The 15,933-nt window shown below is 33.8% G+C and overlaps 1 protein-coding gene across 1 annotated transcript in view; it reads left to right on the forward strand.

Annotated features, from left to right (window-relative positions):
- Positions 1-15,933, forward strand: part of ALMS1 (ALMS1 centrosome and basal body associated protein) — a 157,259-nt gene that overhangs the window by 97,181 nt on the left and 44,145 nt on the right. The window contains 4 exon segments of the mRNA XM_036224753.1: positions 1,525-1,656; positions 8,661-8,822; positions 10,142-10,279; positions 11,973-12,140. Coding sequence (XP_036080646.1) covers positions 1,525-1,656; positions 8,661-8,822; positions 10,142-10,279; positions 11,973-12,140 — 600 coding nt within the window.

A 15,933-nucleotide genomic window follows, 5' to 3' on the forward strand; every position in this document is an offset into this window, starting at 1 on the left:
CAGTAACTCTAAGAAGTAGTTATCATGCCAATTTTGTAGGAGAGGAAACTGATGCAAAAAGAAGAGTAATTTGTTAAAGGTCACAAAAGTAGTAAGTTGCAGCTCCAGTGAATTTACAGTTAATTGACTGATTACTTACTAAGTATGTGTTGAGGTGCTGATTAAACTATTTTATCACAGAAACTCTAGAATTAAAGGTAAGTAGTCTAGAGTAGGAAACTCTGTTTCATGTCTGATGGCACTGGCATTCTTACAATGATACTTCCATCCCTGGTTCTAAAATGGCTGCTGCAGCTATCCTAATCTTCAGTCCCTAGGAAGTGGAGTATTTTAATGAGATACCTGAAGTTGCACACATTATTCTACCACTAGTCCTATGGACCCAAACTTGGTCATATGTTCATACATGGCTGTAAGGGAGATTGGAAAATACAGTGTACAGATGGGCAGTGTGTACAAATACCATGAAGCTACTACAGACAGACAGAGACAGATTGATTTTCTACCACATTATGAAAGAAAAAGGAATATATAGAAAAAGACTTTACCTTCTAATAATCAAATTTATTACTTTGGCACAGACATTTTAGAAAGCATTTTATCAATGAGTATTTTTTTTTAACTTTATAAATAGTATAATTTTTCACTCTATAATCAGAGAATTTACTTGAAATGGAGCAGCAGGAGAGAATGGGTATGCTGTAAACAGGAAAGTCTTTATTCACAGAATTCTTTATAATTGAGAATTTACTCAACCTAAATTTTCAACATTAGGAGAATGGATAAATACATTTACTCTGTAGTATAGTCATTAAAAATGTAAAGAGAGGAAATAAAATGAATATTTTATTAAATGTAAAGTAGAAAATCGGAGTTCCAAATTATACATACTGCCTGAAACTATGTAAACAAATAGCGAAAGGATATTATAATGTTAATAATAGTTATCTTGAGTGGTTGACTTTGTCTTTTTTACTTCTATGTATTTTCTTAATATTGGAATTTATTTTTATAATAGGAACTTTATTTTGAAGATCTGTCACATGGTAGAGAATTAGACTTATTTTCTATCAGTCTAGGGGCAGAATAAGACCATAAAACCAGTAGTAGGATTAACAGTGACCAGGTTTGGGTTCAAAATAAGATAAAATGTTTTTTAGTTAGAGCCGCATATATATGGAATGGATCCTAAAAACTCATCTTCTCAATGAAACCTACCCCTACCACCCTACTTAAACTGCGTCCTGCCCCAATCTCCTACTAATCTCCCTAATCTCCCTCAGCATTTTGTAGTTGTTTTCTTTATGTTACTTACAGTTTGTTAAAATCATAGATGATTTACATATTTAGTATGTTAAATTTTTCTTGTATGTCTCCCTCCTCTTAAGGCAAAAAAGACTTTTATGTGTAGTTCACTGATCTATCTCAAGAACCTTGAAAACTGGCACGTTGAAGGCACTCAGTATTTCTTCATTGAATTAATATGTGTTTTGTTATTAATTGTTCTACTCTGTATCTCCTTAGCCCAGCCGTCGCTGTTGCCATATAAGCCTCCTGGCAGTACGAAGATGTATTATGTTCCACAATTAGGTCAGATTCCTTCATTTATGTCTGGAGATTCCAAATCAGACACCACTATCGAGAGCTCACACTCAGGTATACAGAATTATTCAAAATTTTATTTTTCAATATTTTATTCGTGAATTGGCCGGTTAATTCTGGAATGACATATGAAAGCTCAGTGCTATTTAATGTTTTAGTGAAAATGGAGCTTTTCATGCTTCAATCTCAGGTTCAGATAGGTGAGTTATTTGGTCAGATATATTATGTATACTTAAACATTTAATAAATATTTGATAAAGAAAATTATATGGATAGTTGGTTGTTAGTGGACTCTATCTAGAACAAAAGTTTCCAAGTTTTCTGTTTTCTCTGTTCACAGTGCTCTTAGGGTTTTGGTGAGTTGGTTTTTTTTTTGTTTTTTTTTTTTTACCCCACTGTTAGGTGGAATGCATATTAATATAAGAAGTACTTTTTCAAATAGCTAGTAAGTTATACTTATTGTTTTAGTCTAATAACAAACAAAAATATTAGGTATTTCTTTTTGGTTTTGCTTTTTGAAAGAAAATATTTTACTTTGTTCATAAATAACCCGTTACTAATGATATATGCAGCAGTTAGGACACTGTAAAACTTCTCAGACCTTCAGATGAAATTAGACACAACCACTCTCTTTTATTACAGAAACTGTAAAAAATCCTGGTTTGCAAAGAAAGAACAGCAGTGAAAGGAATGTAGCACTATCTAATGTTGACATTTTAAACTACCTTGAACTAGTAGTTCGTTTAGTACATCAGATAGCAAATATCGTTGTTTCCCTAGAATTTTAAAATATCCCGCAGTACCCCTCTGAGATCATCACAGGGAAACTGCAGGTTTTGAAAATGAATAGCACCCCATGGACTTCTCAATAAATATTTTCTGTGGGGATACTGAGTTGACGTGGCCTTGAGGTTTTGAATGATGGAATAACATTTTGAGTGGTCCACAGGAGATGACTTGGTTCTATTTAGATGTAAATTGTTTTCTTCATGATTTGTCAACAGATATATTTATATATATAGAAATTATACAGAAAGGAGAAGTCGTCCTGGTCTTAGGCAGATTTTTTGTTGTTGTTAATTTTAAAGGGCACAAACTAGTGTCTCATTGTAACTAAGTTAAAGCCCCTAGTATAACTGTTCCTAATTTCTCACTAGGATGCCACTGAAATAAAGAACTACAAAAAAATGTTCATTTTACCAAATGTTAGGGTTGATTATTAAGCCTGTAAATAGAAACTGGTAGAAATTTCCATGACTTACAAAGCTGTGGTTTTAAAAACACACTTCATGGCTACCAGAAATATAAAAGCTCACCTAATTGATTATAGGTAGGAAAATATTTAATTCCTCTTTTACTTTCAGCCCCCTTATTAGTTCAGAAGACAGATGGTATCAACAGAAGTCTGATCAGGTGTCCAGTGCCGTTTGAGGCCTCCGTTGTCCTTTTACCTAGTCACATCCATAACTCTTTTGTCTAGTTGGAGACATTAACTTTGAGAAAAAATTGGACAGTGGTGGGAGGAAAAAATGACTCAAGGGTAGTGCATTGTATACTGAGAAATATTGTCTTTGTAAATGAAGCACTGAATGCATCAATAAGACAGGAAGAGATCTAGTAGCTATATCTACTTGAAATTATAGTTTCTCATGTTCTCCATCTATTCTGAGAGAATAGAAAATAATACTTTCTTAAACAAGTAGAGTTAGTCTAAATGAAAGCCAAGGAATTATTTGAAAGCTATTGTTAATTAACATATTGTCATCTACTGATATTAGAAGTTTCCAAGTAGAGTTTTGAGCCAAGGGCAAGTCATGCATTATCATTAGCAAATATTTGGGCCAAATAGATTTCTCCTTAATTGAGAATGACTATGCACTTAAACTCCTAAAATCCTTTAAAAAATACAAGGCAAAGGTAACAACATCCCTAAGAAAGACATAGATGTTAGAAACGTGCTTATTAGGCCCAATAACATTCGTTAGGTAATAAGACTCCTGTGAAGAAGAGTATCATGTCTTTTTTTTGTAAGCCATTTTATACCTCATACCAGCATTCATTAAAGACATTCAGATATTTATGTATTAATAATCACTGTCAATAGGAGCAGAAAGCCAAAATTGCTGAAAACTAAATGAAATTTTGTAAAGGGTTGTGGGGTAGAGTTATAACAGAAAAAATGGTGGAGTAAATACCTCCAAGAATTTGCCTCTCAATAAAACAACAAGAAAATTGGCAAAACTTTTCCAAAACTCTGAAAATTAACTAAAGATTTGACAGCAATCCAATGAGCATTTATTCAAGAAAAATGGCTGAATCTTAGTAAGAATAGTAAGCTTTGTGGCATTTTAACTTGCCCTACTCTCATCCCCACACTTAGCTCAGTGATAACCTTGAAAAAATACCCTCTGGCATTCCCAGGACTGAAGGGAGCAGAACAGAGTTAGTTAGACAGACCTCTTTCAAAACTTTATCCCAAAGAACTGTCAATATTTAACCTGTCTGGTGGTTCCCTGGAATACTCCACTCAAAAGCCTTGTCTTTATTTTACCTCAGAGTTATGTAGTGTTAAAAGCCTCTGTGTGTATGTGTGTTAGGTGTTTATCAAAAACATTTATAGGCAAGTGTTTTAATGTCACGATGCCTGAGGCCATGGACAACAGTTGAGGCAAACAATAATTAACCAAAAGCTGAAAAGAAAAACTGAGGATGAGGATGACATGTCCATAGACTTTGACATATTCCTGGGACTCTAGAAGACCACACACCTGCATAGGCCTGGGTGCATGCTCAGGAAGGAGCTTACCCTTTACCTATGTCTGCCCTTGAAATTCTGTGAAAGAAGGAAGGGAAGGAAGGCTAAGGCAGAAATGACATCTGCCTGGCTCGTTGTTGAAGGTATGCGCTGACATACACAGCCCCTCAGAAAAGACAGGAGATTTACTGGTTCTAGATGTTTAAGGCCGTCTCTTTCTAGGTATTAGCTGACCACTAAGCTAGTTGAGTAGAAACATTAAAAAACTTCATAGAATTAGTGTAGATTACTTAAAAAAACAAAGCAATAACAGCAACCCTAGAGAGGGAGTAGAATCTGATTTCTAGAATTGCGATGTATTATTTCAGATGTCCAGTTTTCAACAAAAATTTATAAGATGTGGAAATGATAAAAATATGGTCCAGCCTTTTGAGCCACACTTCTCTTATTAAGGCCCACTTCCACGTCTGGAAGTGTACTTCCCTTCTAATAAAGCTTTTCTTTTCTGCTGTATTTCGGTGTCTTGCTCAGTTCTTTATTTGAGACATCAAGAACCTGGGCAGCGTGCCGGGAGAGGATCCCCACTCTCCAGTAACATATCAGTTCAGAACAGAAAGTCAAGAGAACTCTTGAAAAGTATAGTTCTTTAAAATAAATAACCATATATCTACACAGTGGAGTGTTACGTCACTGAAAAAGGAATGAAGCTCTCTACGTGCTTCTAATGAGTGGAAGCCAGGATCTACTACCGTTAAGTGGAGAATGCAAGATGGAAAAAAGTATACAGAGAATGCTACCACTTATATTTAAAGTCGACAGAGCCCTAGCAATGGGGAAGGCTAACCGCCACATTGTGAGGCACCCTCTGGAGAGATTGAGATAATCAAGGCATCGAGGAACTAAGGCCTGCCAACAGCAGCATGGATGAGCACAGGAGCACACCTCCCCAGCCACACCAAGAGATTCCTGGAGCAGCCTGGCACCTAGAGTGCAGCCTTGAGAGAGATCCTGAGTCAGAAGACCCAGCGAAACTCCCTCCAGACTCCTGACCCACAAACTGAGATAATAAATACTGTTTTAGGGCCCTAATGTTACATAGTAAGAGATAACTGATACAAGTAATATAGGGAAGAGGCAAGAGAATTAAGATGCTAATCAAGTCACAATCAGATCAGGCCTGCAGCCTGCAAGGATACCTTCAGAACAAAGCAAGATTTCTGCTAGATAACTAACAACTCATTCCCAACACCTGTGAAGGGGAAACAAGACCCAAGAGTCATTTCCTATGGCTAAAACTATGCAGAACTCATCCATGGATTAAAGGCTAGGAACTGCCAGCAGGCCTTTCACTATACAGTCTTACCTTTTCACACTACATTCTCTTCCCCTTCCTCACTGTATGTTTACATCAAAGGAAATGGGTTAACAAAGTCTTTTAAACTATAACGCACAGGTTCTAAAGAATGATATATAAACTGAATGCCTCTAATACTCAGGGTCCTTCTCAGTGCTTTTACTCTGTCCCTCTCACTCTCTCCCTTTGAGAGGAGACCACGCTCTGTGGAGTGTTACTCCTTTTCTAATATACTTTCCTTTTGATTCTAATATATACATATATATATACACACACACATATATATACATGTATATACATATATGTGTGTGTGTGTGTGTGTGTGTATTCCATACACAAGAAAAATAGCAGCTTAGAAACTGTCCCTGAGGAATCCCAGACGTTGGACTTTGTTACTAAACAAGGACTTTAAATTGGTTATTTAAAATACGTTCAAAGAACATATTTCACAATCGAAACCATGTCTAAAAAACTAAAGGAAGTAGACAGTGTTTTACTAAATAGATAATAGCAGTAAAGAAATTGAAATTACAAAAAGAAACCAAATAGAAATTCTGGCGTTGAAAAGTACAACTAAAATTAAAAATTAAAAATTCATTAGAGGAGCTTACTAAGTTTGAGCAGGCAGAAGAATCAGTGAACCTGAAGATTATTGCATTGCAATGACATTTAAAGAGCTGAAAAACAACAACAACACAAACTGTCCAGCCAGCCAGCAAAACTACCCTTCAAGAATGAAGGAGAAACTAAAAAACAGAAGAGTTTATTGCTAGCAAACTGACCTACAGGAAGTACCAATGGGGTTCTTCAGGATGAAATGAGTGGACATTTAGGTAGTAGCTCAAATCACAGGGGTGGGGGGGGGGAACCAGTAAAGGTAACTACATAGGAATATACAAAAGACCATATATATGTATTTTTGTAAATTCATTTTCTCATATATGGCTTAAAATACAAATGCATAAACAATAATTATAAATTTGTTACTGGGCACAAAATATGTAGAGATAGATACAACGTGAAAATAACAGCATAAAGAAGGGAGAATAACAACATATACATGAGAAAAGTTTTATATACTAGTGAAATTGGTATTAATCCAACTAGATTGTTAATTTACATTAAGATGTAACTGATAATTCCAAGAACAACCACTAAGAAAATAACTCAAAAATATGTAGTAAAAATTACTATAGGAGTTAAACTCTAATATGATACCAAAAGCAAGGCAAACTTTTGTGCGTCAAAAAACACTATCAACAGAGTAAAAAGGTAACTTACAGAATTGGAGAAAACATTTGGACATAATATATTTGGTAAGGGATTAATATCCAGAGTATATGAAGAACATTATGACAACAACAAAACAATCTAATGTTTAAATAGACACAGAACATTTCTCCAAAAAAGATATACAGATGGCCAAAAGAACACAAAAAGATGCTCTACATCAGGTCATGAGGAAATGCAAATTGAAACTACGATGAGAGATACCACTTCATACCCATTAGGATGGCTGTTATCAAAGAGAAACAAGGATTGGCAGAGATATGAAGAAATTGGAAACCTTGTGTATTGATAGTTGGACCTTAAGTGATGTAGTTACTATGGAAAATAGTATAGTAGTTCCTTAAAAAATTAAACTTATAGTTACTATATTGTCCAATAATTCCACTTCTCAGTATATCCCCAAAATAGTTTCTTCAAAAAATGCTGTAAGGGCCAGCTGTGTACTGTATGCTAGGATCTAACGCTCAGAAGAAAGGTCCCAGCTAGAGATATGTATCTCATCAGCATATAGTGTTCCATACATTGGTAATCAGTGAGTTCACCCAGAAGAAAAGTGCCCAGTTATGACCCCTTGAGGAAATACAGGAATGAAAGATATGGTAGAAGAAAGAAAAATAAGGATTTATTGGAGAGGTAGGGAGTGAATAAGAGAAAGTGATGCTACAGAAGCTGAGAAGACCCCAACATAATTGGTACATGTGACCCAGAAGGCTTGGTAGGATCCTTGCATTCTGTCTTGAAAAATGCTTCATGGCTTATTTATATTGTACTCTACTGGTAAGACTGATATTTACCTAGTTTTTGTTGCATATACATTTTAGGTGCTCAGAAAATGCATCAAGTACAGAATCTCAGATTAGGGGGGAAAAATTTATAGATGGTAATTCTGTAGTTACTATAAGTTCTTATATTTTCAGAGGTTTCTTTTTTCTTGCCTCATATGTGGCATAGATAAGCTCTTACCAGTGGTTGTAGGAACATTGAAATATGTTTTTTAAAATAAAATTAGTTTCAAATCTTATATTTCTTTATTACATATTTTCATTTCAATGTTTAATCTATTGTCAGATTACTCTTCCTGGAACATAGCTGATTATCTTTCCTTTTATTGAAAAAAATCTTAGATGATGTATTTCATGCACAGTAAAATTTATACTCATTAGCTTGGAATTCCATGCCCTGCTTAATTTTGTCCCAAACAATTTTAATATGTTCCACCATTCTTTTTAATGTATTCTGTAATCCAGCCTAACCACAAATGTGTCTGCTGTTCTTAAATACTCTGTGCTTTCCTGTCTCCTTGTCTACTAATGCTGTAACCTCTGCCTAAAATGCCTTTATGCCCTCCTCTTCGTATTTTTTCAAAAATATTATGTTCCAAAATACAGTCTGTTTTCTCCCTTCTCTGAAAACTTTCTGAGCTGGAAATTGTCTCCCTTCTGAACTGTTAGTCTACTTTCTTCTGTCATGTACTTTTCTACCTTTTATCGTTACAATTTATTTTAAATATCTGACAGCTTCAGTTTGACATATCCTTCTGATTACCCTATAACATTCCCATTGTGGTGCCTTTTTTTGAAGTGATTTAAGACTTAAATTTTTTATCTTTTTTCAGTTTTATGTTTGTGTTAATTGTACTACTTTCCCATTTTTCTGTAGGCTCCAACGATGCCATTGCTCCAGACTTCCCAGCTCAGGTGCTAGGCACAAGAGACGATGACCTGGCACACACTGTTAATATTAAACATAAAGAGGGGATCTATAGTAAGAGGGCAGTGACAAAGACTTCTTCGCCAATGGGGAAAAAGCTCTTTCAGAAAGGTAAAACAGGAAACTGGATTGGCTTTGTATATTTTGTGGGGTTTTTTTCCCCCTATTTATCCTAAATGAGAATATTGTCTAGTGACTATCTTTTTCTGCTTTATTATACAAACTTGTCTCTTAGAAAATAGAACATAAAAAGGGAAAAGAAAAAAAAATTTTAATTCAAGATGATTGGATTGGCCCAAAAGTTTTAATGTCAGAAAACAAATGTTCTAGAGACAATAGAGAATCAATTAATGAGAGCCACATATCTTAGCGTAAGTAATCCCCAAATCATAATATTGAGTGGAAAAGACATGTTGCTTAAAGGTTCATAGAGTTTCATACCATTTAGATAAAGTTTAAAGACATGCAAAACAATCCTGTACCTTGTTGATTAATTCATGCAATATAGTTTAAAAAATTCAAAAACTTCCTTGAGATTGATAAATTCTAAATTTAGTAGAAAGGTTGCTATCTAAAAGAAAAAGTCATCCTTGAGTCTTTACACAGGGAATCATTATACCATTAATGTTTTATTTCTTAAGTTCTGAGGTAGACAAATTGGTATTTATTATGTTGTTTTTAATAATCTCTGTTGCCTTTCTGATTTGTTTTGAAAAGCGTTCATACTTAGAGATAGGAAATGAATCTCTTGTCAACTCATTGTAAAAACATGATTATTAACTACATGGTGACTTATTTTCATTGTATTCGTGATTTTTTAAATGCATAAACATTATTTTGCACTTAAATTTTCTCACAAAGAAAAGAGCTGATTTAAGAAGACCAACAATATAAATCTCTAGCAAGTATTTCTAAGAAAAACAAAGAAAATAGAAAGTATCAGACAAGTTTAAAAGGATATAATTTAGGGAGGTTTTTAAAAATTATATGGCTAAATAAAATGTACATGATATAAATGCTTTTCTAGGATTACATGAAGTATCAAAATTGGATCCATAAGTTACATACTCTTCGAGTAGGCTAAAGAACTCAAAAGAGTTGTTCAAATCTACTTTCCTACTTTGAAAAAGATACACGATCAAGACCTTTTTGTTTACTGTTGCATCAGACCAGCAAAGAACAGATTTTATTTAGAGCAATACGTCATTTAAACCATTGCCGTACACAGGAAAATAAAGGAAACTTTGCAATTCGTGTCATAAACCACTATAACTGTCACAGTTTTTACATGGTGGGGCCTAAGAGGTGCTTTTTTACCTAGTATGTATAAAAAGCGTTTGGGTTTTGTTCTGGGTTTTTGTGGTGGAGAGAGTTAACTTGCCTTTGTTTGTTTTCTTACTCTGTGGCACTAAATGATGTCATCATTTCAGATGCCCAAGTTCAAGTTCTTATCACTGAAGATGAGAACCTCTCAGAGAAAAAACAGAAAACCGAGGTCTACAGTAAAACAGCAAAAACTAAGCCTCCCCAACCTGAGGAAAAAGAGTCCTTGCAGAAAGACACTGCAGGTAGGTAAACTGGATTATCTGCATATTATTTTCTTTTGGCCTTCTAAAATGAGTCTAAAAAGAACAGTAGTCTCTATTCTCTTCTTGCTCTCTTCAGCCCTCTTCCATATATTGCTCATATGTGAAATAAGATATTAGTTGTAATTTTTGATATACATTGACTGGTATAAAACCAAATATTTTATAAAACATTTTAAAAGTCTTCAAGACATTTCTAGAAAACTTTATAGTGCACGAATTAATTTTATCCATAGAAATTCACGTAGTGCACTTTAAAAAACTACTGATTAAAAAAATTCAGTGCCATGAGATGCTGACTTTCTAATACCATTGTTCTACATAAGCCTTTATGCTTTAGGAATTCAGCTTGTTTACTTCTTTAACTTTCAATCCAGTTAATTTGCTTCAATTGGACTATGCTGATTTAAAATGCCTATAATAGTGTTTAAGTTAGAATTAGTTTTGGCTCTGAGAGATGAGAACAAAAACAAAAAGTAACATTGGCTTAAAGAAAGCAGAATGTTATTTCTCTTTCTTTTAAAGGTCCAGAGGTAGACATACATGGTGATATGATACTCCAGAGAGTCAGGGAACAAAGCTCTTTCTCTTCTATTACTCCAACGTTTTTAACCTCCATTCTCATGCTGCAGTATATGACCCATATTCCAGCCAGCAAAAAGGAAGAAAGAGAACAAAAAAAAGCATATTTCCTTTTTTAATATACTTCCAGGTGCCATTTAAAATACTATAGATAGATGCCATTCCTCTTCCATCCTACTGGACAGACTTAGTTATATGATCACACCAAATTGTGTTGCCATGGAGGCTGGGAAATATATTCTTTATTCTGGTAACTGTATGTCCACCTAAATCAGGATTCCGTTTTAGAGGAAAAGGAAAATGGATTTCAGAGGACAACTGATTCTTCACTTCTAATACATCAGCCTTAGGTATTTGTTTATAATCCTGTTTCTAAATTCCAAAATATTTTGGAGCATAATGAGCCACTTCTCCTTTTTTGTGTATTACTTTTTTTTTCCCCCCCCAAAAGTTATATTCTAGGCAACACTTCAAAATTTTAACCTCTTTTGCTGTTGCTAAATGAATGTTCCATAAACAATTTTGATCATGTATATCCAATCAAAAAATTTCCATTGCCCTTAAGAATAAAAACTTATTTAGCATAGTCTTTCAGAACAGTAAAATCATCTTCCAGACAACTTTTCAAATGCAGATTTTCACATCTTTTTCTTATAAATTCTATAATTAAACCTTATAGTTGCTTTCCTGATTCCATTCTTCTATAGTCACCTTTGCCTAAAATGCTTTTCTCTTTCCATCTCAGCGTGTATCCCAGCTCAGCTATCTTCTAACACCAAAATTAGTGTTAACTTTACTCCAGAGTTTTTGCACAATCCCCTTGGCCAGAATTAGTTTCTCATTCTTTGAGTACTTAGACTTCTTTATCTTCCTTTCTCTCATGGTGTGATTCTTTTACTTTGTATGATATCTAATTTTGTACATTTTTTAAACTCCAGTTTAGATCAGCAATTTCTAAACACTTTTCTGGTTGATCTTTTTATTTTTTCTTTCAGCATCGTAACAGTGCCTTTCACATAATAGATGCTGGAAAGGTATTTTAATATTTTTATCTGCTTCCTGTCTGGATATGGTGTTAATTGCCCTCTCTTAGGTTCCAGTCATGCTGCTACTACAGAGCGCTCAGCTCAACAAGACAGAAAAATTGAAAGCCCATCAGTCATTAAAGCCATTAAACGGAAAGAGGAGATCCATAGTAAGAGGACAGTTCCTAAGGAAGCCTGGTCAGAAGAGAAAGAATCCTTGCAGATAGATATTGAAGGTAATGGGATTGGGTTGTGTGTGTGTGAGATAGAGAGAAAGGGGGCAGTGGGGGGAGTGGATATGTCTGTGTGTTCCCATGTTATTCTGATGAGAATGTAGCCTCATGATTTAAGAGTTCTATTTTTCCTTTCTTTCTTTTTTTTAATGTAAATTACTTCAGTGCTACTTTGTCTATATGGATGTACATATTGATTTGTAAAATAATTGTTACTTCTTGGAAAAGATATCAGCAATTTAGAAACAGGATTATAAACAAATACCTAAGGCCGATGTATTAGAAGTGAAGAATCATGTCTCAGTACTGAAACAGGGAAACCTAAAGGTATTCCAGAAGACTGTAGCAAAAACAGAAAGAGCTTTAATATAAAATTTTTAATACAATAAAAAAGAGCCAATATCACATTATTTATATTTATGCATGGACCCCTTTTTCTAACATAGAAGACACTGGCCATTACTACCTAACTGTCAGACTTTACCCAAATAAGGAAAGAAGGGAGTAAAGTAGCTATAATCTGTCTGTATTGAATTTTGAAACTAGTAGGGGGGCAGCTGCTCACATCAAGAATATATAAGATACATGATTTCTCACAAGGTTGCCAAGCCTGCATAGTGGAGAAAGAACAGTCTCTTCAAAAAATGGTGTTGAAAAACTGGATATCCACATGCTAAAGAGTGAAGTTGGTCCCTTACTTTTGACCATATGTAAAAATTAATTCAAAATGAATCAAAGATCTAAACATGAATTAAAATTATAAAACTTAAAGGAAAACATGGGGGAAAACTTTATGGCCTTGGATTTGGCAGCGACTTCTCATGTATGATACTAAAAGCACAGGCAAAAAAAAAGCAAAATAATAATAAATTATTCTACATCAAAATTAAAAACTGCATCAAAGGACACAGAGTGAAAAGGCAGCCTATAAAATGGAGAAAATATTTACAAATCATGATAAGTGGTTAATATCCAGATTGCGTAAGGAACTTCTATAAGTCAACAATAGAGAAACCCAATTTCAAAATGGGCAAGGGACTCAAACAGTTCTCCAAAGAAGGTAGAGGAATGGCTAATAAGCTTATGAAAAGATGCTCAGTACCACTAATCATCAGAGACATGCCAATCAAAACCACAGTGAAATGCCTCTTCACACCCATTAAAGTGGCCACTATCAAAAGAACAGGAAATAACCATTGTTGACAAGGATGTAAAGAAATTAGAACCATTGTACACTGTTGGTGGAAATATAACATGGTGCAGCCATTATGAAAAATATTACAGAGATTCCTCAAAAAATTCAAAATAGAATTGCCATATGATCTAGCAATCTCACTTTTGGGTCACAGCCAAAAAAATTTCAAAGCAGAATCTCAGAGATAATCTGCACACCCATGTTCATCACAGCATTATTCAAAATAATTATCATAGAAAACAGTGTAGATAGAGGAAAAAAGAAACCAGAAAGTAAATTTTTAACAAAAGAAAAAATATCATAAAATGAGATAGTATATAGAACTATGTATGTAAATGTATATGGGATAAATTCACCTATTTAAAAAACATCTCAGATTAGGTTAAAAAACAAACTCAGTGTCACACTATATAACAAACACATTGAAAATAAAATGATTCAGAAGGATTGAAAATAAAAGGACAACTAGAGACATGAAAAAGAAATTTGGAGACATGATGTTAATATGGATGAAATTAAATTCAGTACCAAAAGTGTCGTGGGAATTAAGGAGGAATATTTTTATACTGATTTGCAATCCACAATGAGGCTCTAACACATAAATCTTTAATCATGAAATATCATAAAAATACAGAAAGACTGGGAGCACTGTCAGTAAGGAAGTTTATGTTGCCTTATAAAAGAATGAAGATACAGAATTACATGAAAACGACTCTTATGATATATTATTAGGCAAAAGGTGCTTAGTGGGAAGAGGAGAGCTTGCTAGTGGGGGCGGGGGCGGGGAGTGTAAAACATGATAAACTAACAGAAAACCTCAGAAGACCTTCAAGAAGAAATGGACAATACAGAATACCTGGGAAGTTTTCATTTCTTTAGATCTTTAATTTCTCTCAACAATGTTTTGTAGTTTTCAGAGAAGTTTTACACTTCTTTTGTTAAATTCATTCCTAAATATTTTAATTTTTTGATGTTACTGTGAATAGAATGCTTTTCTTAATATTTTTCAGTTTAATTGCAAGTGTATAACAATACAATTGATTTTTAAATACTATCGTTTATCCCACAACCATGCCGAACTCTATTCTAATATATTTTTAATATATTCTTAGGATTTTGTAGATACAAGATCTTGATATCTATGAATATAGTTTTACTTCTTCCTTTGCAATCTTTATGTCTTTTTACTTTTCCCTAATTGCCCTGGCTGACACCTCAAGTACAATGTTGAATAGAAGTGGCAGGAGCAGACATCCTTGTATGTTCAGTCTAGGGGACAGACATTCTGTCTTCATCACTGAATATGATTTTAGCTCTCTGTTTTTCATAGATGCCCTTTATCAGATTGAGGAAGTTCCCTCTATTTTTAGTTACATGTTTTTTTTTCAAGAAAGGAGTTGGATTTTGTAAAATGCTTTTTCTGTGTTGAGATCAAGTGAGTTTTGATTTTTATTCTCTTGATTGGTTTTTCATGTCGAGCAAACCTTATATTCATGGGATAAATCCCACTTGGTCATGCTGTATAAATTTTTTTATACATTGCTTGATTTTATTTGCTAATATTTTGATGAGAGTTTTTGTGTCTGTATTCATAAGAGAGATTGGTCTGTAGATTTTTTTTTGTAATGTCTTTGTTGGGTTTTATTATCAGAGTAGCCCTGGCCTTACAAAATAATTGGGAAATGTTCTCTTTGTTTTTTGGAAGAACTTGTTAAAAAATCAGTATTCTTTAAATGTTTGGTAGAATTCAGGTGAAAGAAACAGTCTGGACCTGGACTTTTCTTTGTAGGTAATTTTTTTATTACTTATTCAGACTCTTTACTTCCTTTAGGTCTATTCAGATTATCAATGACTTGGGTCATTTTCAATAGTTTGTGGCTTTTTAGGAATGAGATTTATTCATTTCATCTAAGATATCCAATTTACTGGTATATATAGTTGGTAGTATTCCTTTATAATCCTTTTTATTTCTGTAAATAAAATATACATATTGGTAATGTTCTCTCTTTGATCTTTGACATAAGTCTGCTCATTTTTTTCTTGGTTAATCTAACTTAAAGTTTTGTTGATTTTTTTTTTTTAATCTTTTCAGAGAAACAAGGCTTTAGTTTCCATTATTTTTCTCTTTTAAATTCCCTATGCTATTAATTCCTACTCTAATTTTTACGATTTCCTTCTTTCTGCTTGCTTTAGCTTAGTTTGATCTTTTCCCAGTGTCTTAAGGTGGAAGTTATGGATTATTGAAGTATTCGAGTTCCATTGTCCATTTCTCTTTACTTCTGTCAGTTTCTGCTTCAAATATTTTGATGCTCTGTCAGGTAAATATATGTTTATAATGTCCTCAAGGTTCATTCATTATGTCACATATTAAAGAATTTCCTTTTTATGTATGTACCACATTTTCTTTATTTATCCGTCAATGGGTATTTAGGTTGTTTCCACATCTTGGGTATTATGAATAGTACAGCAGTGAACATAGGAGTGCTAATATCTCTTTGAGGTCCTGGTTTCAATTCTTTTAGATAAATACCCATAACTAGGATTGCTGGATCGTAATGTGGTGATTCTGTTTTTAATTTCCAAGGAACCTCCATATTGTTT

This window comes from Rousettus aegyptiacus, unplaced genomic scaffold, assembly GCF_014176215.1.
Source record: "Rousettus aegyptiacus isolate mRouAeg1 unplaced genomic scaffold, mRouAeg1.p scaffold_m13_p_7, whole genome shotgun sequence".
In the NCBI taxonomy this organism is placed as follows: domain Eukaryota; kingdom Metazoa; phylum Chordata; class Mammalia; order Chiroptera; family Pteropodidae; genus Rousettus; species Rousettus aegyptiacus.